Source organism: Rhineura floridana, chromosome 2, assembly GCF_030035675.1.
Source record: "Rhineura floridana isolate rRhiFlo1 chromosome 2, rRhiFlo1.hap2, whole genome shotgun sequence".
NCBI classification, from domain to species: Eukaryota; Metazoa; Chordata; class Lepidosauria; order Squamata; family Rhineuridae; genus Rhineura; species Rhineura floridana.
In genome coordinates, this window is record NC_084481.1 from 152247831 (window position 1) to 152274417 (window position 26587).

The window sequence follows — 26587 nt, forward strand, 5'->3', positions numbered from 1 at the left end:
TTCATCTACTTTCAAAATTGTTCTACTTTGCAACAGAAGTATGTTACTGTTTAGAGAATTCTGCTTGTGGTGAACTTTTTGTTCCAAGTCGCAGGTTTCTGTTTTCTCACATACCACACCGGCAGAATAATCCAAACCCCACTTTGTGCTGGGCTGGTGGGGAGGGGCTTTTGGGGTTGGGCGATGGTGTCCGTCTGCTCAGCCCTGTCACCCTCCTCCCCCTTCTGTAACAACGTGTTACAGTTGCATCTGTGGTGGAATTACTTTTTAATATGTTTTTAAACCTTTTTTAAAAAAACAATATATTTTTAACCTTTTTTAAAGATGTCTTGAAAGCTTTTTAAAAATGTTTTTCACGTTGTTTTGTTATAATGTCTTTTAAAGTCTATTTTTATGGTGTTTTAATGTGTTTTTAGTGCTTTTGTTTGCCACCCTGGGCTCCTGCTGGAAGGAAGGGCGGGATATAAATCAAATAATAAATAAACAAACAAACATGTATGTGAGAATCCCCAATGCATGAATACCCACCAGGAACCCAGATGCACCCCTGAGAGCATAGCAGAACCTTTTGCTGGAATTAAAATTTTGCTCTTATATGTGTGTAAATCTATCCACAACCCAAGAAAGCACACAAAAGATAAAATAAAGGTTGGTTTACTGAAAGAGGAAACAGGAAAAATATAGTGTTCAATTTACAACACAGGCAGCATTCTGACTAATACAGCCACACACTGAAGCTATGAGAGTATGGGTTTGCTTTACATACACTCAAGCCCAAGACTCGAACCGCAGATAGAAAGAGAAGAAAAACAATGTACCTTTCCTTGAAGAGAGTTAAGGCACAAAGTCAGAATAAGAATTGTATGCTTGGTGAGAGCCAAGTCCTCCTAGATATTGCCACATGGCCAAGCATATCATCCTTACCCAATCCTTGCATGGTGTCTCAAGCTGCATGGTGAAATGATCTTAGGGCACGATGCAAAGCCAAGAAGTTTGTTGGAACAGTGTGCTGCTTAATTCATGAAAAACCTAACCTTAAATATATTTTGGAGTTACATTGGATTACATGTAAGCTAGGGAGGGAGAGAAGTGGGTGATCTAGTGACATGAAAGGATTTTCTTCATCCTGTTTGTCTCACAGGGTAAAGTTAAAGATTATACCTGCAGTCTCCAGAGTAAATGTATGAGTGTAAATTTCTGCTTCTGAGACATAACTTCTTGTCTTGTATGAGTTTCATTAACCTGAACTCTGCATCAGGCAGGGAGCATTGTTTAGTTGAAGGGGTTATTCCTGGGTAGACTTGGAACCTTCCTTATTATTTATTTGCTTAGTCGATACCTATCTTTTTGGAATCAGGAAATCAGTTCTGGTCATCCTGAAACTAGAGTCAACAAAAGGGCCATTTTCCATGGGTCACAGTAACTAGGCTTTCATACTCTGGATCACTAAGATGAATCACTGAGATGAATAAAAGGATGAAAAGTCCCAAAATATAGATATCCTATAACACTTCCACCTGCTATGTGGGTGGAAGAGCAGCAGGTAGCAGGCTTTCTTGGGGCAAAGCTGAGCTCACCGGAATCTGTGAGCCAGCCTCATTGCCATTGTGTGATTGCTTCAGGCCTGATCGATCTGCCTTAACTCCACTTTTTGCCATTGTGCAGGGCTGCAGATGTGATGATGGCCCCATTATTCCATAAAGCCCTGTGGGGCTATTGGAGGAGATTTTAGACTGTTTCATAAGGTCCTTATTTATTATATGATTGCTTTTTATTTTTGGTTTTCACTCAGCTTGGTAACTTTTCTCATTCCAATGCATGTATTTTTCTAATCAAGCCATTGATAACTTGTGCATTAATAAATGGAAGAAAGCTATGTGTCAGTGCATATTAATGTTATTCTTTCTAAACCCTGGGTATATTACTCTTGCTAGCAGTAAAAGCTGCAAATATTTCCTAATATAAAAAGAAGGCTTTGTGTAGTGTCCATTGATACATTTCTCTGCAGATACGTGACTGCAATATTTCAAACATGAATGTGTATCAATTGAACAGATGTTGCTAAAAATAGCAGGCCTCCACCTCCCTCCACAGAGATGTTGAACTTGATTTTCTTCTGACGTGATCACAAGACCACTGCTGCAGTACGGGCTTAATGCTATTTACGTCGTTATTTTGCATAGCAGCATATCCCTGGGGATTTTTAAACAATGCAGTTGTTCTGAAAGATGAAGTAGGAAGCAAACACTTGCATCTGCCATTGGGGATATTAGGAGGGGGAGGAAGAAGTAAGTAACTGAATGCAATTAGGTTCACAATTTTTCAGTTGGAGGTAACCTAGGAATTCTTTTGTGAATGGTTTTGTCCTTTAAACTGATACCTATTTTTATGAATTACTTGAGGTATTTTACCTCACCTATGTCTGTTAAAATGATCATTTTGAATGATGTAGTATGTAGAATTATTGCATCTTTGTCATTTTATGATACTATGGGTTCCATTCAACACTTTGCACAACTGATAGATCCCTTTTCTCACAGGCCCCTGAAAAGCCTCTTTGGGGAGTTGGGGCTCACTCTTGAGCACTATGGGCTGTGTTGTGAAGGGATACAGCGGGATGAGGAAAGACCATGGATGCTGTGAAGGCAAGAACAGTGAGTTTGTTGGATAAGAGAGTGAACAAAAATAGAGTATACAGGGATTTAAGGGATGTTACACTGTTGGTGCAATGAGAGAGGCTGGTTATTTTGTCAGCAGCGGTCCAGATAGAGGATTGAAGTGAAATAGTGAAAAACCAGAGAAGAAGCTTGTGGTAGTCAAAGAGAAGATAAGTAGAGTATGAACCATTTGATTGTGGCCCTTGCTGACAATGTAGTAAGCTATGAAGATATTTATTTATTTATTTATTACATTTGTATACCGCCCCATAGCTGAAGCTCTCTGGGCAGTTTACAGCAATTAAAAACATTATAAACAAATACACAAATTTAAAAACACAAAAAAACAATTTAAAAACACAATTTAAAAAATTTAAAAACACATGCTGAAGCGCCTGGGAGAAGAGGAGAGTGTTAACCTGGTACCGAAAAGATAACACCTCGTCAGGGAGATCATGAAAGAGCAACATGCTAGTGTACACTGGTGAATTGCTCCCACTGTGCTCCTTCCCAAGCATGAGTGGGAGCAATAAGTCACAAGACTTGACTTATTTCAAACCAGCACTCACAATATGTTTCTCTCCAAGCAAACAATGATCTGTTACTTGGTTGCAGCAAAAAAAAAAAAAAAAAAAAAAGTTGTGTAGCACGTGGCTGGTATAGCTCAGTGAGGAGGAGAGCATGGCTGGGAGTCCAGAGTCTGCGAGTTCAAATCCCCGCTCGTGTCTCCTGGGTGTAAAGGGCCAGCTAAAGATCACCCCCACAGTGAGTGGCTCAGGGGTTATGTGCCCTGCCACCTCTGCAGCCGTGGGCAAGCTGCATAGTCCCAAGGAGCCCAGTTGCCCTCCAACTGGCAATTGCGGATAAGGAAGAGGCTGGCTTGCGCAGCTGTGGCAAGCTGAGTAGTCCCTAGCCAGCTGGGAAGGACTAGCCTCAGAGGGAGGCAATGGTAAACCCCCTCTAAATACCGCTTACCATGAAAACCCTATTCATAGGGTCGCCATAAGTGGGGATAGACTTGAAGGTAGTCCATTCATTTATTTATTTTATTTTATTTTATTTTATTTTATTTATACCCCGCCTTATGGCCAAAAGGCCCTCAAGGTGGCTTACAAAAAACACGAATATAGCAATATGTCAATAGAACATAATACATCAATACATCAATAAAATAATACAATTCTCAAAATTAAATAACAAATAACATTATTAAAAAGAAGGGAAAAAACAGCAATTACAAGCTTCCAATAGTAGATATCATACTGTAGGAATTATACTGGATCCTTCTGATCTTGTTGGAAATTCTGGCTTGAGTTGTCATGGCTTCGTCTCCTGCATGGTTTTTATCCAGCTCTTCCAGCTGTATTTCTGCAGTGGAGATAACGTGCTCACGAATCCAGCTCTGGAGTGCGAGATCATTGATGCGCTCAATAAGGTAAATGGCATAGATGTTGAGGTGTAGATGTTAGGGTGCACCGCTTTGAAGCGCCATATCTCGACGTGGGTGGCAGCTGAGTTTGGCTGAACTGCGGCTGTGACATGTTGCCCGGCAACGGGTCCTCCAATGCCACCAGGCTCTGCTGTTGCCTGGCACCATGCATGGGCCTGCACAGGAAGTTCATGGCCAGCCGGCCTGCAAAGCAGGCCCAGGACCAGGAGGTGGAGGCGGCGGTGAAGAAATATTGTACAGCCTGGATGGTATCGCTAAGGTCGTGGCTAGCAGTGCTGCCCTGCAGATAATCCCTCAGCTTCCTGCCGCTCAGGTTGAGGGCACTGCTGGCTGCCGCCTCTTCCAGCACCCGCTCCAATGAGCGTGTCCACAACGACAGGCCCCCCGCCACCAAAGCAGCCATGGTGGCGTCTCCTCCGCCTCTTCCTCCATCGGCAGCCCCTGGCAGCCAGGCTGCTGCTGCTGCCTCCTGGCATGAGCTCCCCAGAGCCCCTGCCAGAGCAACCTCCTCTGCCACCGCTGCCACCCTCCACTAGCACCGCAGCCACCCTCCACTAGCACCGCAGCCGCCACCTGAAAAGCTAAAATGTATGCCATATGCTACAGTATAAAGGTAGTGCCATGGTTTTACTTTGCCCTAAGCAGACTTTGATAACTCAAGTTGGTGATGGACTGAATAGAGGAAACAAATGGGGGAGTAAGCAATAAAGCCAGTTTAAGGTGATGCTAGTGAATATGAAGAGTATACAGTAAGAGGAAAGCTTAGAAGAAAGGATGTGTTCAGTGATGGATTATTGATTTTGAGCCATAGTGAAATATCCAGTCAGAAATCTATCAATCTGTTGTTGAGGGAGGGTTGAGCAGAAGAAAAAATATGGGGTAGAAGTAGAACTTGGGTTCCAGCATATTTATTAGTGGTACTGAACGTCATGGGATTTGATGAAGTCATTCAGGTGCAGCCTATATTGAGAAAATACAACAGAAATCTAAGGATGGTTACCTTGTGTGGTCCTAACTGAAGCAAGAAGGGAAGTAGACAAAGGTCTCTTTGGGCAGATGATGAATGAATTAATATATAGCAACACAGGGAAGAGGAGAATCAAGAACACAGTTCCTCAGTGGTGTAAGTAATGAAGGGAAGTTTTTAGTCCCTTCTGTTTCACAGTTGATTTTCAGTTGAGACCTGTGGATAGCTGTCTCACTCTTGTTCCTTTACAATCTGCAAAATGGGAAGAATAATTTCTCTCGCATAGTGGTTGAAATATAAACCATTATATAGACTGTCTTGCAAGTCCTAAAAACAGGTGGAGAACCTGTGCCCCTTGGCCTAATTTCATTTGGATGGGCAACCCAGAAGGAGAAAAGGCATTGGGGTGGGGGGGGAGAGAGCTGAAATGGGTGGAGCAATACAAGAAGGGGGGAGCCCTTTTCAAGTGACCAGTTCAACCTTTGTTCAGAGCAGAGGGGGGAAGGAAAGAAAAAAAAGGGGTGGTTCCTCCAATTTTTTATTCTGATTCAGTTCATTACCAACATGCATTCCCTGATAGATTACCCCCAAAGGAATGTGGCCCTCAGCTGTTCCCCACCCCTACAAAAGCTTGCAATTGTATGGAAGACTTGACATGTGATCCAGAGTGTTCCCAATTATGGCTGTGGCTTCTTGTCAACTGTTTCTGACATCAAAGCCTCACTTTTTTTTGAGCCATCACCAGGTGAAATTATTGCTATTTGTTTTATTTATTTTTATTTAATAAAACGTACATACTGCTTACTAGAAGAAAGGACCTCTAAGCTATTTTCAAGACAGTCTAAAATATTCTTTTAAAATATCCATTAAAAAACAAACATTAAAAAACAGGTTACAGAAAAAAATTAAAATATAAAATCAGTAATTTTAAAACACTTATACCTACTAAAATCTCTTGTTAAGATGTACATGCCTGGGTAGGCTTGCTAGAACAAAAACATTTTTAGCTATGCTAGGAGGTACAGCTTTCTCTCTTATATCCTGTATATATCCTAGGAATGGTTAAGCCATGTTGTATGGAGGAGCTTTGCATTCTGTGAATCTGCTTAAAGGTGGCATAGTCTTATCTCTGTCACTAGCAAACACCCGGAAACTACTTTCAATTGCCAAAACACCTGAATATTTTGTTCTCATGATGCCATTGGTTAGTGCTTGTTGGAGCTTAATTTGATCCAATATAAGAGATGGCTCAGTTAAAATTGAGCTTAATAACAAAAAGCTAGTAGTTTTGTTCTGGTAAGAATAATGTTAAATGCATGCCATGTGTTGATTATTACTGTCTTTCACCAATTAGGTCCTTAAGAGAAGAGGTTTGATAAGGAATTTTAATGTAAACTTTTGCTAATATTCTGAAATAGTCCATCCTTACCTGTGTGTCTGTGTGCGCTTTATTTCAGGTGAGAGGTTCAAGGTGGAAACAAAAACAATTGCAGCTGACTTTGAAGACCGAGAAGCTATTTACAGTAACATAAAAGGAGGCCTGGAAGGTCTTGAGATTGGTATCCTAGGTTTGTATTTTACTCTTATTTCCAGGTTCTTTCCTATGTTCTGGGAAACTAGGCTCCCAAAGAAAGATAAACTTACTCAATTCACAGCATCAGGTCCTATTGGAATAAACTTTGAAGCTTTGTTGTTCAGACATGGAAAAACTTGCATTGTTACCACGAATAGCTATGAAAGAATAGCTATGAAAAATATTACCTCCTATCTTAAGTCCTTCATGTTTTAGACATCTGTCTACATACCACTGTAACCATTTTCTTGTATCTTTTATCAGGTAGTAAGTTTAACATACTGAGGCTAAAACAGTTTCAAAGCCTAACTCTGAATTTCCTCTTCCATTTTTGTTTTGTTCTGTCCTCCAATGCATGTATAACTGCTGAATTATGACTAATATAATCATGACACTGTCTAGGTCTCAGCCTTTTTTTCCTCTCTGGTCAGATGTGAGTAGTCTTGTCAAGTGGATTAAATTGCTCCTCTAGGATTGGAGGACTTTAATAGAAATCTCTCTTGTTGTCCAGACTCCTGCTTGTCTTGAATACTCCTGAGCTATATTGAGGAAATCCCTTCAGACAAATTTGAAAATTCAACAATCTATCTCCTTTCTAGCTAGAGTACCTTTCTCACTAGAGTATATTTATGAGTTGAAGAATATATAAGTGAATGTCAAGCCACATCTTCACTGAGTGTTAATATGCTAGATTTCTGTTTCTGGAAACTTAATTATTTTGATGCAGTGTTGCAGAAAAATGATCAAATATTAATGAACCCAGATTCAGATGTCATTAATTTGTTGGATTGGTGTATGCAGAGATTACATTACAGGATAGCAAGTTATTTTAGATTGTTCACCAGCTTGAGGAAGAGCTAGAAAAATAAGTTGGTACATCCTTTGCTTGGGCATTGGATGGTCTACCTCTGCCGTGCCAGCACAAACTCCCTGAAGTGAGGAGTGATCTGCTTACATTAGCTGAAATCAATTTCCATGGGCAGTATTCAACAAAATAATTGCATAAGCAGAATGATTTCTATATGCTCCATAGGACTTTCCACCCCCTGTGCACACTGTCCCCAGATCTGCTCCAGAGGGTTGGGAAAAAACCCAGAACAGATTTAGGAGGCACACAAGGGGAGGAGAGGGGAAGGACGTTCTGTTGTGCAAGGAGAAAGCCTTGTGCTGACGGAACGATTGTCTTAGTACTATGTCAAATACAAGCCCATATCTTTCATTCTTTTCTGCTTACATTGGGCTAAGTTAAACGTTTCATTGGTGATATATTGGAATGCTACCATGGCATAGTGACTAGAGTGTTAGACTGACTTGAATTCAAACACTTATTCAGTCACCCTTGGCTGATCTTAGTGATCAGTCACTACTCAGACAACCTATATCATAGTGAGGTTAAAATGGGATAGCTCCATGTATGCTGCTCGGAACTCCTTAGAGAAAGACCTTCTCTTGCTTTCTGTGTTGGTGTTTTATCCATAATTCAGTGGTTCAGGATACACACACTCTGACAAGATCCAGTATGATATGGGGCCACTCTGTGTGGCACTGTACATAATTTTGTGTGAAACTGGAACTGCTCTGTTACTGCCTCCGTCAGCTATGCAGTCAAGTGGGGAACCAATTTGGACACTGCTGGTGAGAGATGCATGGTATGAATACATGGTCTGTAGGGAAGGAAGTGGTCTTCAGATATTTGGGACCTAAGTCATTTAGGGCTTTAAACACTAACATGCGTACCTTGAATTAGGCCCAGAAATGAACTGTCAACCAGTGCAGCTATTTTAAAATGGGTTATATGAGATCTAAAGGGAACCCACGTCAGTAATCTGCTGCTGCATTTTAGACCAGGTGAAGTTTTTGAGTTGTCTTCAAGGGCTGCCCCACACAGAGCACATTGCAATTAACCAATCTGGAAGTTGTCAGAGCATGAAATACTGTGGCCAAGTCATCTCTGTCCAAAGGGGGCTGCAGGTGGTAAACCAGCTGTAGCTGGAAAAAGACACTCCTAGGCACTGAGGCCACATGAGCCTCCAGTCACTATGTTGGATCCAGGACTACTCCCACTCTGTGGACCTGCTCCTTCAAGGGGAGTGCAACCACATCCAGAACAGGCTATCTTCCCAGCTTCCTGGACAAGAACTCTGGACACTTCTGTCTTTTCAGGACACCTCTGTCTTTTCAGGATTTAGCCTCAGTTTGTTGGTTCACATCTAGCCCATGACTGCCTCCAAGCACCAGTCTAGCACCTCAGCTGCCTCTCCCGATTCAAATGGAACAGAGAGATAGAGCTGGGTGTCATCTGCATATTGATGATACCTCACTCCAAGTCTGTTGATGACAGCTTCCAACTGCTTCACATAGATGTTAAATAGCATGAGGGACAAGATGGAACCCTGCAAAACACCACAGGACAGCTCCCATGGTGCCAAACAGTAGCCTCCATAACATTTACCCCTGACATGCTCTCAGACTATAGGTGGGCAAGTTATCCTAGCGGTTAAAATTAATTTAGATCTTCCCAACACTCTCTGCACTTTGGGAGATGGTGGGAAGTTTTCCCTGAGGTATCAGAGGGTATATGTTAATGTGAGTGGTAGGTCTGATAATAAAACTTGTCTACGATAAACTGCTTCATTGAAAAATTAGATTTAAACAATGTTCAGTAAATTTCATGTGCTGCCAATTGCTGGGAGGTGACAGGAGGAGGGCAATTTCACAGATAGAAAGAGTGTGAAAACAGTGTTATGGAACAATTAGATTTGACGAATCTGTATGTAATGGACCGCTGAGTAACACAGCAGCAAAAGTACATTTTCAAAAATCAAGTAATTGTTGGTAAAACTTAGAATGCCTAATATAATAATATTGCCATTAATGAGATTTCTCCTGCACTATTCTTGCAAGTCTCCCTCTTCATCCTCCCCGCAAAATTCTTCAAACACTGCTTCCAAAGTGCAAGTACAGTGTGTTGGTTTATGCTGCCATCTAATGTACTGATGATGATCTGATTTCAGCCTGTGGAAAGAATACTGCCCCTAGTAGATGACGTTCTTCTTAAAATTACTCACTGTACCCCCAGATACCTATTCCACAAACATTTCTGATAAGCAGGATCACAATAGATGCTGTGATACAGTTCATAATTGGAAACTTAGAATGTTAACTGCTAGTATTGTAAGGTCATGTGTACATGTGTGAAATGTTATGAGAACTTGATCTAAGTGGTAGCTATATAATGGACATTACTCATTTCTAATAGTTTTGCATGCTCTATGAAATCACCAAGAAATAAACTATCCCTCTGTATCATAGAAAGAGTGAAGTGGAAAGTTTGTATTCAATGGAGATACGCATGCAGAAAAGGCAAAGCAAAGATGAAGGAATACTATGAAGAAAGGTTTTGCAAAATGGGGTGGAAAAAGTAGAGATCAAATCTATTTACAGCCACGTATATGGGAATAGTAGATGATACTATAACAGGAAATACTGATTTGCAAATAGTAGCTTGAATGTTGCTTATAGTTGTAATGAAATATCAATTCTTAATTTTAGAGTTGCTTGTAAAAAATCTAAACTATGTAGACATGAAGGTATTAAATATTTAGTATTAAAACTGTATATTAGCATTTCTTCCTGAATACTGTTGCTTAATTGTTCAATTCAGTTCTAAAGTCTAATCGCTGAAATAATCACAAGATGAATATGAAATTAAAATTTACAGGACAGTTTTCAACATTAGAGTTGTGATACCTTAAACAGATTTGAATGTTAAGAACTGACCAAACTTCTTATGCTAAAGCATGTATACCATGCCAATTCTGAAAAAAAGGTATTGCTTTTAGAGTTCTCTTAAATATTATTTGTGTTGCCTTTTAGTGCATGGTTTTGATGTAACAGTCTCAATATAATAAGATTATTAAACCAAAAATTGGCATTGTTCCCACACATTGAAAGAGTTCTGGGGTTGTGAAAGCCCAGTTTCCCATTACATCGAAACTGGAAAATGAGGATCAGATTCTGATGTGTAGTCAGAGATAAAACCATGGGTTATTAGATAATCCGAAAGCCCAATTAGTCTTAATTCTATCTGTCATGTATGGAGTTGCCTTTAATAGAATGAGTTGTGTAGCTTTTCCTTTCCAGTTCAGTGTTCTTCTCTGCCCCTATTAATATTGTAAGGAACTTGGGACTTCCGGGAAGGGTGACTTCGCTTGTGCCTGCTTTTGAGACGGGCTCCCACCTCACAAGAAGCTTATTCAGATATAAATCAGTCAGAACATTTTTTTTTTTTTGACTGATGAAATTTCTCCCGGGCAGGGAGAAACGTAGAGATCAACCTCAAAAGCCTGTTAATATTGTAAGGAACTTGGAAGAACTCACAATCTCAAGTGTCAATAGTTATTACCACCTACGAGTTCAGGTATCAAGCTTATTCAGATTATTTAAAATCTGAACAGAGTGATGCACAAATTTAATTTCAGAATGTCGTACCCTGTGTGAACATATCCCAATAAAATATATTTGTTTCAGTGAACAACGTGGGTACTTCATATTCTTATCCTGAATACTTCCTTGAGATTCCGGATCTAGATAAAGTAAGTACTGTCTTCTTCTTACCTGTCTTTAAAAAAAATTTAAAATAGCCTTGTAAAAAATTAAGCACAGGTTTTGATGTGTTAACTACACAATCATGGTTTAAAAAATGGGTAGAATTTGGTAGCAAAAACAGTGCTTTCTACTAAATATTAAAGGTTCACAATGACTATGAAATCCTAATTCAAAGGATTCAGGTTGTCATCATACCTAAATCCTTCCTCCCAAATATTGATTGCATGGTTTTCACCTAACTTTTTTGCACATCTGTTTCTTACAAGGTTTAGGCAGGTGTCCTCTCAATTTTATAGAAATGTTTATTTTGCTACAGTGTCACATTACAAAAGAATCAATGATTGAGGCTACTATGATGGTCACTGAGACCAGAAATTGCTCCATTTCTGTTTTGCAGCTGCTTCATGTTTACATTATCTTGATTGTTTTAACAGCACTTAAAATTTGCAGTTATTTGTGCCATTCATTTCACACGTACTCAAGCAATGCCAGATAAGCCATGGTACTAAATGGGTTATATTGCAGCATGCTATCAAGTTTGTTTGTTTGTTTATTATTTGATTTATATCCCGCACTTCCTCCCAGCAGCAGCCCGGGATGGCAAATAAATAATGAATAAAATCACTTTCCATCCACTTTGGTTTTTCTTGGCTTGGCTTCAAGTAAACCAAAGTATATTCTCAAAAATGGAGAAAAGAGAGGCTTATTCTTAGCTTATCAGAGTTATATTGAATTCTGTCACACTCCCCAGTCAAAGGTTGGAGATGGTGGGAAGGAGTTCTTCTCCAGCTTGCATTAAAATCTGAGTTCCAGAGAACCTTGGGTGGTCATGATTGCCTTATATTTGAGGCAAGTGTTATGGTTTGCTAAGATTTGTATTCTGAACCAAAAAATTATGAAGCCAAGCAACATCTCTAACCTGGACATTTGCTTTCCTTTTACTCTCTTCCTTTTCTAATGTCCTTTTTCTGCACCACCAACCTCAGCCTCCTCCTCTGACACACTTGTTCTGCAATCATTGACCACAAGGAAACTTCCTTTATACTCTTCCCCTGTACCTGTCTGTACCCATTCAAAGGTAGTGTTTGCAGAGGCTTACCATCTAGTAAGAAGTCTACCTCCTAAAGGAACTGTATTTCTGGGGGGAGGGGGTGTCAGTATGTTTTATAATGAAAAAATGTAGTTTTATACTGAAAAAGGAAATTTCAACTTGACATCTGTTTTGACTGCTTTAGAATGTATTAAGAAAACACAGTAGTCAGAATTACTGTACAGTGACTGGCACCAATATCTGAGTGGTTTTAAACCTACATAGGATAGATAACTTTCTCCCACCTTGTTCAGGGCAAACATTAATATTCATCTAAGGGAGCAAACTTGATAGTACCTTTCATGTAGAATGATAAGGGCATATGTAGTGCATTCCTATGAATGACTGCACTCCCAGGCATGCCTTAGTCACTTTAGGTAGATACTTCCTCGAACCCTGTCTGTAGCATTTTTTAAAGTCTACACATGGTTTGATTCTTTTTTTTTATTATTCAAGTAGCTGGGTATATTTTGGTTATATATTTGCATATTAATATCCTATATTGATATCCAAGGTGTTCCCCCCCAAATCCAAATATTAATGTGAATCTCACTAATTTAAATTGGTAAGATTTGTACATAATGCAGTATGTAAATATAATGAACATGGGTTAGATTTTGCATAATAATGTCTTAGAATCTACCAAACATAAAATGTTAATATGTATTACGTTGAGAAAACTCATCCTTAAATTTCAGGCATATGTCAAATGTTATGTGTTTGTACAGGCATAACGTATTTCTAAAAGTATTCAGTTGAAATACTGTTACTATGATCTCTACTTCCTTTAAGGAGATTTGAAAACAGATCAGAACCAACAGTTAAAGAAGCAATTCAGCTATTTCTAATAATATGGTTCTCTCTGTAGCACAAAGTGCTACATAACCTGTGGCCTTCCAGGTGGTGTTGGACTTGAACTCTCAGCCCTACCCTCAAATCAGCCCATTACAGGAGTTTCCACTGACTGATACCAGCAGGGATACCTCCAGCGGGGATACCTCCAGCATGTCTGATTGGGGTCAGGTTGCTTGGTTAGCCACCTCCTGTTGTAGCATATAAAACAACAGCAGACTTGTTAGGAGTAGTTTTACTATTAGCCCCATTTCTCTTGCTATTTTCAATTGCATGGAATAGCTGTTTGTCTTCAATCAATAACTGGATGCCAACTTTCCTGAAATAAGCAATAGATGAAAGCAGTATATTGTCCAATGCTCTTCTTTGCCACATAGAACAGTGTTAGTTACTTAACAGCATTTATTACCAGAAGTAAGGTACTTTGTATGCCTCTTTGGTGTTCCATGATGAGTACAGAAACGGATAGCTGATGTGGTAGTTGGAGACCTTTCTCATCTTAGTTTTTACATTTAAAAAATAACAGACACAAGCTACCTACTTCCTTACCTGACTTAGCTTGATACATATAGAAGTATGTCATATGTCTCAGTTGCTGCAGTTCTTGTTTAAATCAGGAGTTTATGATATCCTGTTGTACATTATAGGATTTTTTTTCTCTTGCAGACAGTTGACAAGATGATAAACATTAATGTCATATCTGTGTGCAAGGTAAGTACCACCTTGGATAGTTTTTTGGGGAGATATGACACCCTTTTTATTTTGACTACTTGCCATTATTGAGTAATTCAGCTATAAACAGGTGTCCAGTGGTGGCTGGTGGTGGTAACACTGCCTTTTGATCTTGAAAAGAAACAAGCAGAGAGCTTCTTGAGGATGCAAGCATTGGATTTTATTAGGGTTTTTTAGGAACCTTGTAACTTTCTCCTACCCTTAAATCCTTCACGTTTGCAGCATTTATACCCCCCCCCAAATTTCTTTACTCGTTCTCTGTCAGGCAATTAAGCAACTCTGCATTTGGGAGAACTTGTTAACCAAAATTGGACACTGTTGTCTGAGTGTGTACACAGTAACGTTTGCTGGATATGGTTTGACAAAGTTATCTTTCTCTTGCTTTCTAAAAACTCAAGGCAATATTGTTGATGTCCACTGATAATGAGCCAATAGTTTCAGATATCACAGTGGTAATTACCTGTTTCTACATACAATTACCCCTGGAAACAGTACTTAGCTCCTGTAGTAGCATAGATGTTGTTCCTAATCACAAGTGTTAAGAATTACTTGAGAATTTATTGAATTCAAAATATAACACAGTATGAACGTAGTCGAAAGCAGGGCAAATGTCGACATCCTTGGGCAGCTGCTGGAGCTCAAGCAGGCTTCATTGTTGACACCTGCTATAGGATACTTGGAACCACTAATTAAGTTTCCTATAGTGCCATGGAGTGACACCACATTGAGGGTGCTCTGGGGCACTATAGGAAATGTCACTAGTGACTCTGAGCTGTCTTGGATTCATTAGAGCGCTGCTGCCTCCTGCCTGCCACTACCAAGTAAGGCCACCAGGCCTCACCAGAGAGCACTCTGTTGAAGACCCCCTCAAACCTGGTGAGGGGCCCAGCTCTGGGCAAAAGCTTTTATTCTGTTGGTCACAATGTTCATTTTTAAATAACAATCTTGGATAATCTGAAGAACAAATATAATTTCTAAAGCAATCTTCCTGGCATCTCTTTTTTCCTCCATAGAATATGAAGTTAGGAAGGACTCCTACTGATGATCATAACCATAGATTTGCAGTGCAAACACTCAGAGTTCCAAGCTCACAGTTTTGATTTTATTTATTTATTTTGATTTATATCCCGCCCTTCCTCCCAGCAGGAGCCTTTCTGAGATTTTTCAGGTGGACACTTCATATGAGGCAGTCATGAGTTCTTGATTGCCCTCCCAACTGTGATTTCATGGTTGAGCCAATTACCACATGAAAATGCTTAACTGAAAGGCTGTAAGTGGTTGTTAATAAGCAGGAAATATTTTTATATTTGTCATATTTATCTTTACGTAGTTAGGCTTCCCTTTCCCTACAATGTACCAATTCCTCAGGTGGAGATTAACAGCTTTTTTTAAAAAAAAGTTGAACATAATAGTTGTAAAAGGTGGCATTAGGAATAGCACTTCCAATATATAAATTGCTTTACAAGTTTGTTCGTTGATGCAACTTCTCATAAGTCATTTTCAGTCCCATTTTAAGGTGGTGCTTACTGTGAGTTATTCTGTTGTGGAAATGTTAATGTCCTGGGTCCAAATACAGCTCTTGGGCCACATGAGTAACACGACACCATTTGGTGTGCAGAAATGGTCATGAGATAGCTGGCGTTAAATATGTAGATAGCATATAGTGAAACATGAAGCTTAAATAGATAGTCCTTTAACAAAGAAAACATTTGAAGAGAGTGCCCTTAAACTGGCAAGGAAATTGTATAGGATAGGATAATATGTAAAATACGTACAAAATGGCTGTTCCCAGTCTGTCTCAACACTTGCCTTCCATTATAATACCAGTGGTTTCTTTAGACCTGGCAGCACAATCCAGTTAAAAAAAAAAAGGACTGCTGCCAGACCACCTCAGTTAATGTCAGTGAGACTTACAGAGGCAGTAGTGGATTGAATGCTCACTTTAGCATTCTGTGATGCAGAATTTTAGAACTGGGGGTGGCTGGGAAACATTCACATCCTTGGTAGAAATTAGCAGTTTCAGACATACTTAATTTTTTTATGAGAGCCAGTGTGGTGTAGTGGTTAAGTGTTGGACTACGAACTGGGAGACATACAGCCATGAAGCTCACTGGGTGACCTTGGGCCAGTCACTGCCTCTCAGCCTCAGAGGGAGGCAATGGTAAACCCCCTCTGAATACCGCTTACCATGAAAACCCTATTCATAGGGTCGCTATAAGTTGGAATTCATTTTCATTTCATTTCATTTTATTAAATTTATATACCGCCCATAGCCGGAGCTCCCTGGGCGGTTCACAACAATCAATATAAAATACAATAAAATACAATGAAACACATATTTAAAACAGATTTTAAAAGCTTAAAATTTAAATTTAAAAACAAACATTTTTACACATACTAAAATGCCTGGGAAAAGAGGAAAGTTTTAACCTAAAAGATAGTAATGTCGGCGCCAGGCGTACCTCATCAGGAAGACTACTCCATAATTCGGGGGACACCACTGAGAAGGCCCTCTTTCTTGTCGCCACCCTCCGAGCCTCCCTCTGAGTAGGCACCTGGAGGAGGGTCTTCGATGCTGAGCGTAGCGTACGGGAAGGTTCATATCGGGAGAGGCGTTCCATCAGGTACCGTGGTCCCGCGCCGTATGAGGCTTTATAGGTTAAAACCAGCACCTTGAACCGGGCCCGGAAACATATAGGCAGCCAATGCAAGCGGGCCAGAATCGGTGTTATATGTTCGGACCGCCTGGTCCCCATTATCAGTCTGGCCGCTGCATTTTGCACGAGCTGCAGTTTCCGAACCGTCTTCAAAGGCAGCCCCACATAGAGCGCATTGCAGTAATCTAGTTTAGAGGTTACCAGAGCATGGACAACTGAAGCGAGGTCATCCCTATCCAGATAGGGGCGAAGTTGGGCCACCAAACGAAGTTGGTAAAAGGCACTCCGTGCCACCGAGGCTACTTGATCCTCAAGTGACAGTGAAGGTTCTGAAGGAACTCCCAAACTATGAACCTGCTCCTTCAGGGGGAGTGTAACCCCATCCAGAACAGGTTGAACATCCACCATCCGGTCCGGAGAACCTCCCACTAACAGCATCTCGGTCTTGTCTGGATTAAGCCTCAGTTTATTAGCTCTCATCCAGTCCATTGTCGCAGCCAGGCAACGGTTCAGTACATTGACAGCCTCACCTGAGAAAGATGAAAAGGAGAAATAGAGCTGCGTGCCATCAGCATACTGATGGCAACGCACTCCAAAACTCCTGATGACAACGCACCCAGGGGCTTCATATAGATGTTAAAAAGCATGGGGGACAAAACTGACCCCTGTGGAACCCCATACTGGAGGACCCAGGGTGTCGAGCAGTGCTCCCCAAGCACTACCTTCTGGAGATGACCTGCCAAGTAGGAGCGGAACCACTGCCAACCAGTGCCACCAACTCCCAAATCAGCGAGTCTCCCCAGAAGGATACCATGGTCGATGGTATCAAAAGCCGCTGAGAGATCAAGGAGAATCAACAGAGTCACACTCCCCCTGTCTTTCTCCCGACAAAGGTCATCATACAGGGCGACCAAGGCTGTCTCCGTACCAAAACCAGGCCTGAAACTCAGCTGAAATGGATCTAGATAATCGGTTTCATCCAAGAGTGTCTGGAGCTGGCTGGCAACCACTCGTTCGAGGACCTTGCCCAGGAATGGGACATTTGCTACCGGCCTGTAATTGTTAAGATTTTCTGGGTCCAAGGACGGTTTCTTCAGAAGTGGTCTTACCACCGCCTCTTTCAGTCAGCTAGGGACCACTCCCTCTCGCAATGAGGCATTTATCACTTCCCTGGCCCAGCCTGCTGTTCCATGCCTGCTAGCTTTTATTAGCCAAGAGGGGCAAGGGTCCAACTTAGAAGTGGTTGCACGCACCAATCCAAGCACCTTGTCAACGTCCTCAAGCTGTACCAACTGAAGCTCATCCAAAGAATCAGGACAAAGCCGTGCTCTGGATACCTCATTCGATTCAACTGCTGTAATATTGGAGTCTAAGTCCCGACGGATGCAAAAGATTTTATCCTGGAAGTGCCTAGCAAATTCATTACAGCGGGCCTCAGATGATTCCACCAAGTCCCTAGGGCCAGAAGACAATAGCCCACGGACAACTTTAAAGAGCTCCGCTGGACGGCAAATAGATGATTTAATAGTGGCAGCAAAATATTGCTTTTTTGCTGCCCTTATTGCCTCTGAGTATAACTTAGTATAGGCACTTACCAGTGCATGATTGCATCCATCAGGAGTTTGCCTCCATCTGCACTCCAGCCGTCTCCTATACTGTTTCATCGCTCTCAGCTCCGGAGTATACCATGGAGCTGCATGAGCTCTACAAAGGAGAGGGCGCGCAGAAGCAATCGTGTCAACTGCCCCGGCCATTTCTGCATTCCACAGTTCAACCAGGGTTTCGACAGGAGCGCCAGCCCTATCAGCCGGAAAACTCCCCAGAGCCCTCTGAAAATCATCAGAAGTCATAAGTCTCTGGGGGCGGACCATCTTAATAGATCCCCCACCCTTACAGAGGGGAACAGCCGCTGTAAGTCTAAACCTCAACAAGTGATGATCTGTCCATGACAGAGGGACAGATGTAAAACTCCCTACCATCAGATCATCATCTCCATGTCCAGTTGCGAAAACCAGATCTAGAGTATGGCCTGCTACGTGTGTTGGGCCAGTAACATATTGGGACAGCCCCATGGTTGTCATGGAAACCATGAAGTCCTGAGCCGCTCCAGATAAGGCGGCCTCGGCATGGATGTTGACATCCCCCAGCATCATCAGTCTGGGGGATCTCAGCAGTACATCCAAGACTACCTCTGTCAGCTCAGTTAGGTAGTCCGTTGGGCAGTGGGGTGGGCGGTACACCAACAGAATCCCCAATCTGTCCCACTGACCCAACACAAGATGCAAACATTCCAGACCAGTAGTAACATGGACAGGGTGCCTGGAGAGGGGGATAGAATTCCTATAGACCACAGCAACCCCCCCTCCCCGACCTTCAGATCTACCCTGATGCTGAACCGAGTATCCCGGTGGGCACAGCTGGGAGAGGCCAACTCCTCCCTGCTCGCCCACCCAGGTCTCAGTTATACATGCCAGATCGGCAGCCTCATCCACAATTAAATCATGGATGAGGGAGATTTTATTATGTACCGATCTGGCACTACACCAGTTGGGGCCCCCTCAAGTCTTCCCACTTGGCTCTGAATCCTCTCTCCCAGGCACATAATACAAACCTAGATTTACATACACAGCACCTACACACACTACTCACCCCACACAGCATACACTCCCACATTCCCAAGCACTTACTCACAACACACACCGCACACTCCCACATTCACACACAGGAAGAGTTGCAAATAGGTGCAGTCCATACATACTCCATACTTATTTTTAAAATTCCTACACCACCTTTTTAACAATTTTGTCCAAGGTAGTTAAGCAATAACAAAATGTTAAAACAAAACAATATAATCAGTAAAATAAAATACGCCAGGACCTAAGGAGAGTGGAAGTATTTATATCACAAGTGGGACCTGCAACAGATGTTAATGTGGAGTGTTCCAGTCAGCCATGCTCTCTTCTTAGATAATTCAACCCTCTTCCCTGTTCCACCTGGTTTTCTGTTTGTCCTCCCAACAGTTAGCATTCTACACCCCCTGAGCATGCTCAGTCCTCATTGGCTGATTTGGGTGAGGAGAATTTCCCTACCTAAGTTTTTTTGAAAGTTTTTTTATATATTACTTTAAACCCAGGCCTGCTGATCCTTCTCTCTTATTCTTGGGGAGTGCCATTTTGGGTACATAAGTAATGTGTCAACAAGCATATAGATCGAGGTGATCCAGTGGACATAGTGTACTTAGACTTTCAAAAAGCGTTTGACAAGGTACCTCACCAAAGGCTTCTGAGGAAGCTTAGCAGTCATGGAATAAGAGGAGAGGTCCTCTTGTGGATAAGAAATTGGTTAAGAAGCAGAAAGCAGAGAGTAGGAATAAACGGACAGTTCTCCCAATGGAGGGCTGTAGAAAGTGGAGTCCCTCAAGGATCGGTATTGGGACCTGTACTTTTCAACTTGTTCATTAATGACCTAGAATTAGGAGTGAGCAGTGAGGTGGCCAAGTTTGCTGACGACACTAAATTGTTCAGGGTTGTTAAAACAAAAAGGGATTGCAAAGAGCTCCAAAAAGACCTCTCCAAACTGAGTGAATGGGCGGAAAAATGGCAAATGCAATTCAATATAAACAAGTGTAAAATTATGCATATTGGAGCAAAAAATCTGAATTTCACATATACGCTCATGGGGTCTGAACTGGCGGTGACCGACCAGGAGAGAGACCTCGGGGTTGTAGTGGACAGCACGATGAAAATGTCGACCCAGTGTGCGGCAGCTGTGAAAAAGGCAAATTCCATGCTAGCAATAATTAGGAAAGGTATTGAAAATAAAACAGCCGATATCATAATGCCGTTGTATAAATCTATGGTGCGGCCGCATTTGGAATACTGTGTACAGTTCTGGTCGCCTCATCTCAAAAAGGATATTATAGAGTTGGAAAAGGTTCAGAAGAGGGCAACCAGAATGATCAAGGGGATGGAGCGACTCCCTTACGAAAAAAGGTTGCAGCATTTGGGGCTTTTTAGTTTAGAGAAAAGGCGGGTCAGAGGAGACATGATAGAAGTGTATAAAATTATGCATGGCATTGAGAAAGTGGATAGAGAAAAGTTCTTCTCCCTCTCTCATAATACTAGAACTCGTGGACATTCAAAGAAGCTGAACGTTGGAAGATTCAGGACAGACAAAAGGAAGTACTTCTTTACTCAGCGCATAGTTAAACTATGGAATTTGCTCCCACAAGATGCAGTAATGGCCACCAGCTTGGACGGCTTTAAAAGAAGATTAGACAAATTCATGGAGGACAGGGCTATCAATGGCTACTAGCCATGATGGCTGTGCTCTGCCACCCTAGTCAGAGGCAGCATGCTTCTGAAAACCAGTTGCCGGAAGCCTCAGGAGGGGAGAGTGTTCTTGCACTCGGGTCCTGCTTGCGGGCTTCCCCCAGGCACCTGGTTGGCCACTGTGAGAACAGGATGCTGGACTAGATGGGCCACTGGCCTGATCCAGCAGGCTCTTCTTATGTTCTTATGTTCTTATGTATGTGGAGAATTGAGATCACTATTAAAGCTGGCTGGACAATCTGCTTTTAAATTTCAAGATAGAAGTTAGCACTTGATTATCTGTAACAAATAATCTATTAATCTCTCTTCCAGTGGAAGCATACCTTTTAAAACCAGAAATGTCAGACTTGATTGATTAATAGCTATTGGTTCTGTCTTTGGGGTAGTGTAAATAAGTAGGCCTCCTTTGACAGGAACAAACTAATGGTTGCTCATTGTTTAATTCACATTTCTTTCTGCTAAACAGCAAAATCAGCATCTTAAGTGTGATTTAAGCCCCACCTATGAAAATGAGATAATACTGTAGATCTAATGCTAGAATTAGGTTTGCTGGTTTAAATGTTGTTTACTCGATAGAAATGGCAACCAATATGTTCCCCCATTCTCTTGTTAACATGTTCACATTCCAATTCCCATTTTTTAAATTCTGGACAAGACTTGGTTCTTGCTAACACTTGAGGTATTGTGGCTTCCCCAAATTCTGTAGAACCTACAGCACAATCCTGTGCATGCTTACTTGGACAAAAGGTTCCATCATGTTCAATAGGATTTACTCCCATGTAAGGCTGTATAAAATTACAACTTTAGATATTTCCATGGCTAACATTTTTCAGCCAAATATTTTTGTAACCATCTATGATAGTGGAAAAAAATCTGGCAATAATATGTATACTCAACTGTACAATCACTGTGCTCGGCAAGCGAGGGCCTCCTGTGGATACCATCTTATCAGGAGGTCCGTTCCACACAACGTAGCAGGTGGACCTTTAGTGTTGTGGCACCTACCCTTGGAATTTCCTCCCCTTAAATATTACAGGCAACATCTTTTGGCACCTATTGAATACCTTCCTCTTTCAAATAGCCTTTTAAGTAGAGACTTTATCCCAGTCTTCATCTGTTGGAATTGCTTTTTAGATGTTTGTAAAGATGTTTTGTTTTGATATGTTTTTAAAGATGTTTTAGAGTGTTTTTGTTTGCCTCCCTGGTCTCCTTCTGGGAGTAAGGGTGGGATATAAATTTAATAAATAAATAAATTTTTACACACAAACATAAATATGATCACATATAAGCTTTTGTGTAGAGAAGGGTGAGAGAGGGACTCCTTGGATTAAATCAGAAGTGATCCAAGTTGTTAAGAAAATAAATTAGAACAACTCTGAACATTTTTTCTGAGCCATCTCCCTTCTACTTACCATCAAACAGCAACATTGGGAAAAGAGGCAGTTGAGGTGTCCCCCCCCTTTGTCCTGGTGTTCTGGGAGACAATAAGTTTGGACACAAAACATCAGAGGGGTCATGGAACAAGGTCTTCTCCTGAAAGCTGCTGGTGTAGTTTTCCATGGTGCCCCAGGCTTTGCACCTTGGCATCATGTTCCACAATGCAGCAACCACCAGGAGGGAAGCAATAAAATCCCTACACCCACTTACCACTGCTGATTAGCAGGTAAATAAAGGCAGGGGACAGTGTTTTATGGAGGCCTTCTGGGAAGAAATTTGGGGACAGTGAGGAAAAGGCAGCAGGAATTCTCTAACTCAGGTTTTGGTCCATGTGTTCTAAGAACTTGCCTCTAGTTTGAGGCAGGCTTTTATGAGCCCACCCACATTTTTTATCCAAGCCTGGCTCAGGAGAACTTTGCTGGTGCCTCTGTTAAGAAGAATTATAGAATCTGTTAGAATGGAGCTAACAGAGCACCTGGTTTCTCCTTCTGCCTTTAAAACACAGTACCTTGCTGCCATCATTTGAATTTGGCGGTATGGTGGTGGTTTAACTAAAATTCTTATACCTTTACCAAAAATCAGAAGGTAATCAGTGCCTAGATCCAGTATTATGAGATCCAGGACATTTGGTTGTAATTCCACCAAGATATTTAGAAGCCCCTGATAAATAGTGCTGAGCAGTGCAAATGAGAAAGGAGAGCAGACTAGGGATGTGTGGAATAGCACGTGCAGATGAATTTGTCTGATTCACTGCACATGCTTTGTGGAAGAATCAAGTGATGCTAAAAAATAAAAATATGCTGCTTCTACAAATGAAGGCCTTCACTTCTCCTAGACTATTTTGAGGTGAAGAGGGGTCGGCTTCTTTATGAGGAAGCAGAGAGGCTTCCCTCAGTCTGGTGTCTGCATCCCACTCAGTCACCAGGTTTTGTTTCTTATTTATTTTTTCAGATGACACGATTGGTGCTGCCCGGCATGCTGGAAAGGTGAGTCACACAAATACTATCCAGACAGTCATAATTATTTATAGAGGAGAATCCTTTCTTTGAAAAATTCATTACTATGACTAATCAGCCTGGCCTCCATGTTTTAGTGGCAAAGTAATGCCATGTGAGTCATGGTTTTGGGTGCATGAATCATCAGAAGTGGAAGCCTATCTACACTTGATTCCCTTTTTTATTTTCCCTTTTGCCTTCACTGTTGTGGTGATTTCTTTTAAAATGGAATTTTAAAAACCCCTCTGACTCATCAGTGCGAACTCAACAAGCTGCAATTCTGTGGGGGTGGCTATGGCTACTGGGATGTTCCTGGGAATAACCTTCTTTAAGCCATTTTGAGTCACTGGAAGCAAAATGGGTATAGAGAACAATCTCTAGTTACATTGCAGGTAGGAAATTGAGGAAAGTGTGTGAACAAAAGCAGGAGGCTCCTGGAATAACATTTCAGTGTTTGTCACCTACAATACATTCTTCTATAATGGTATTACAACAAGACATACAGAACTCCTGTTGGGGTTTCCCAGTCATTTAACTGCTACATGAGACAGGTAGTCCTTCTGAAAATGTTAAACTGTCACTTCCTCAGTTCCTTCCAAGTGGATTAAAAGAAGAGACTCAAAAAGACACCCTGCCAGCAGTGTCTTCCTTACCCTGCTTTAGTCTGGCATAATGGTGGTTTGCAGCACCATGTCTTACTCAAAATTAAAAATTGTCTTCCATCTTTCCAGGATTCTTCCACGGCAAAAATGGGGAACCTGCGGCCCTCCAGATGTTGCTGGAGTACAATTCCCATCATCCCTGACCATTTGCCATGCTGGGTGATGGCAGTTGGAGTCCAATAACATCTGTAGAGCCACAGGTTCACCACCCCCTTCTACAGGGATCATTCCCCCTTGCTCAGTTGAGGCACATGCTGAGTCTCACTGCTGGTGATCCATCTTGTCACCCAAACTCATCTGTTTCAATCTTCATTCATGATGGGGTTTCCACTTGCCTCCATATGAATTCTATCCACCCTCTTTTACTCACTAGCAATGACTCAATCTACAGTTCAAATAATTGCTAATGTATATTTCACAAACTTATTAATATCTTTACTTCAACCATAGTTGTTGCAGATAGTTCAATGCCCTTTTATATGTTTTCTCTTATATGTGTTTATGTCATGCCTGACACTTGCTCAGAACTTCTCTGAGAGTGCAGTAGTTTTTAGCATCCAGTTTAACCCTGCCATACCACTTGTTGTAGCTCCTAAGCATAATACAGCAGAGATCCTCTGTTCACTTCCTGTAGATGATGGCACACTATCCTTCCCAAGAGCCAAGGATGATCAAGAGTTGTTGAAGTATCCAACATTTTAGATGATACAAGTTTTCTAAATTACTCAATATTTTGCATGTTGCACATGAGATGATTATGGTCAGTAATGCCTCTCCTCCTTCTCTAGGATGCACACCTTAACTTGGTGAGGGGGGTTGAGAGTGCCGAAGAAGTTGAGAGCAATGCCATCAGGAGTGTAGACCAAAATGCTAGACTCCTAGCAGGGTCACCCAAGGCAGAATGGTCAAAGCTGAGACACCAGACTCAGATGCATCTAGACTCAGAGGAAGGCAATGGTAAACTACTCCTGAATACCTCTTACCATGAAAACCCTATGAATAAAGTATCCAAAATGCATCATGAGATAGTGCTGGAAAATGAGACCCCCAGGTCAGATGGCACTCGGCGAGCTACTGGGGAAGAACGGTGGACAAAGTACAGGTAGCACTGTGACTAATGACGCCACTGGTAGAAAGCCGAATGGAAGCCCAGAGGCTGATGTGCACAGATGCTAAAGGAGAGTCCACAGTTGTATGACGTACACAGTAGGAACATGGAATGTGAGAAGCATGAACCAGGGAAAGTTAGAAATTGTCAAGCAAGAAATGGAACGCATCAACATTATAATACTTGGTGTGAGTGAATTAAAATGGATGGGAATGGGACATTTTCAATCAGGTAACTACAAAATATTTTATGCAGGAAATGAGAAATTAAGAAGAAATGGGGTTGCTTTAATAGGGAGAAGTGATTTAGTAAAAGCCATTAGGAGCTATAACACAAGGTCTTAGCAAGTAATAATGAGATTTCAAGGGAAACCTATTAACATAACCATCATCCAAGTCTATGCTCCAACGGCAAATGCAGAATAGGAGGAGTTGAAATGATTTTGTGCAGAGGTACAAGAAGAAATTGATCACACACCAAAACAAGATGTTCTGATAATCATGGGGAGATTGGAATGCAAAAGCAGGGAACAGAGAAGAACTAGAAATTATGGGGAAATGGGGCTTAGGAGATAGAAATGAAGCAGGAGAAAGACTTATTGAATTCTGTGAAGCCAATAATTTGTTTCTTGCAAACACATTTTTTGAGCAACCAAAAAGATGACTCTACACGTTGACATCACCAAATGGTCAATATAGGAATGAAAGTGATTATATAATTGGTAGCAGAAGATGGAGAAGCTCCATGCTTTCAGCAAAAACAAGACCAGGAGCAGGCTGTGGTACAGATCATGAACTGGTAATATCAAAAATCAGAGTAAAGCTAAAGAAGAAGAACAAATCAATCATAACGCCAAAATACCATTTAAATAACATCCCAGAAGAGTATAAAGATCAAATAAGGAACAGATTTGAGGCTTTAAACTTAGTTGATAGAGAACCAGAAGAACTATGGATTGAAGTCAGAGACATTATCAGGAAAGAATGCAAAAAAAATATGTCTAGTTAAAAAGAGAGAAAGACCTCAATAGATGACTGACAAAACTGGTTAAAGAGAGAAGGAAAGCAAAAGGAGACGGAAACAGGGTCAGAACATGAAATGCAACCATACAGCAACTAGTACTTAGGGAAAAAGAAAACTATTACAATAGTTACTGTATAGAAAATGGAAGAGGACAACAAAAAAGGTAGAACAAGAGCCCTATTCCAAAAGATTAGAGAAATGAAAGGGAAATTTAAACCAAGAGTAGGGATGTTGAATAATCAACAGGGAAACACACTTACTGACCGAGATAAAATAAAAGGAAGATGGAAGCGATACACTGAAGAACTCTATAAAAGAGATGCAAGGATGACAGATTCATTCATGGAGGAACCATATGATGAAGAACCAAAAATTTTAGAATGTGAGGTGAAAGCTGCTCTTAAAATACTTGAAAGAAACAAATCATCAGGAACAGACAGCATAC

General features: G+C 41.2%; 1 protein-coding gene across 1 annotated transcript in view; it reads left to right on the plus strand.

The window, feature by feature from the left end:
- The window catches only part of HSD17B12 (hydroxysteroid 17-beta dehydrogenase 12), a 114189-nt gene that overhangs the window by 66249 nt on the left and 21353 nt on the right, over positions 1-26587 (plus strand). The window contains exons 4-7 of the mRNA XM_061610825.1: positions 6532-6642; positions 11178-11242; positions 13864-13908; positions 23306-23340. Coding sequence (XP_061466809.1) covers positions 6532-6642; positions 11178-11242; positions 13864-13908; positions 23306-23340 — 256 coding nt within the window. The remainder of the gene's footprint in view (positions 1-6531; positions 6643-11177; positions 11243-13863; positions 13909-23305; positions 23341-26587) is intronic.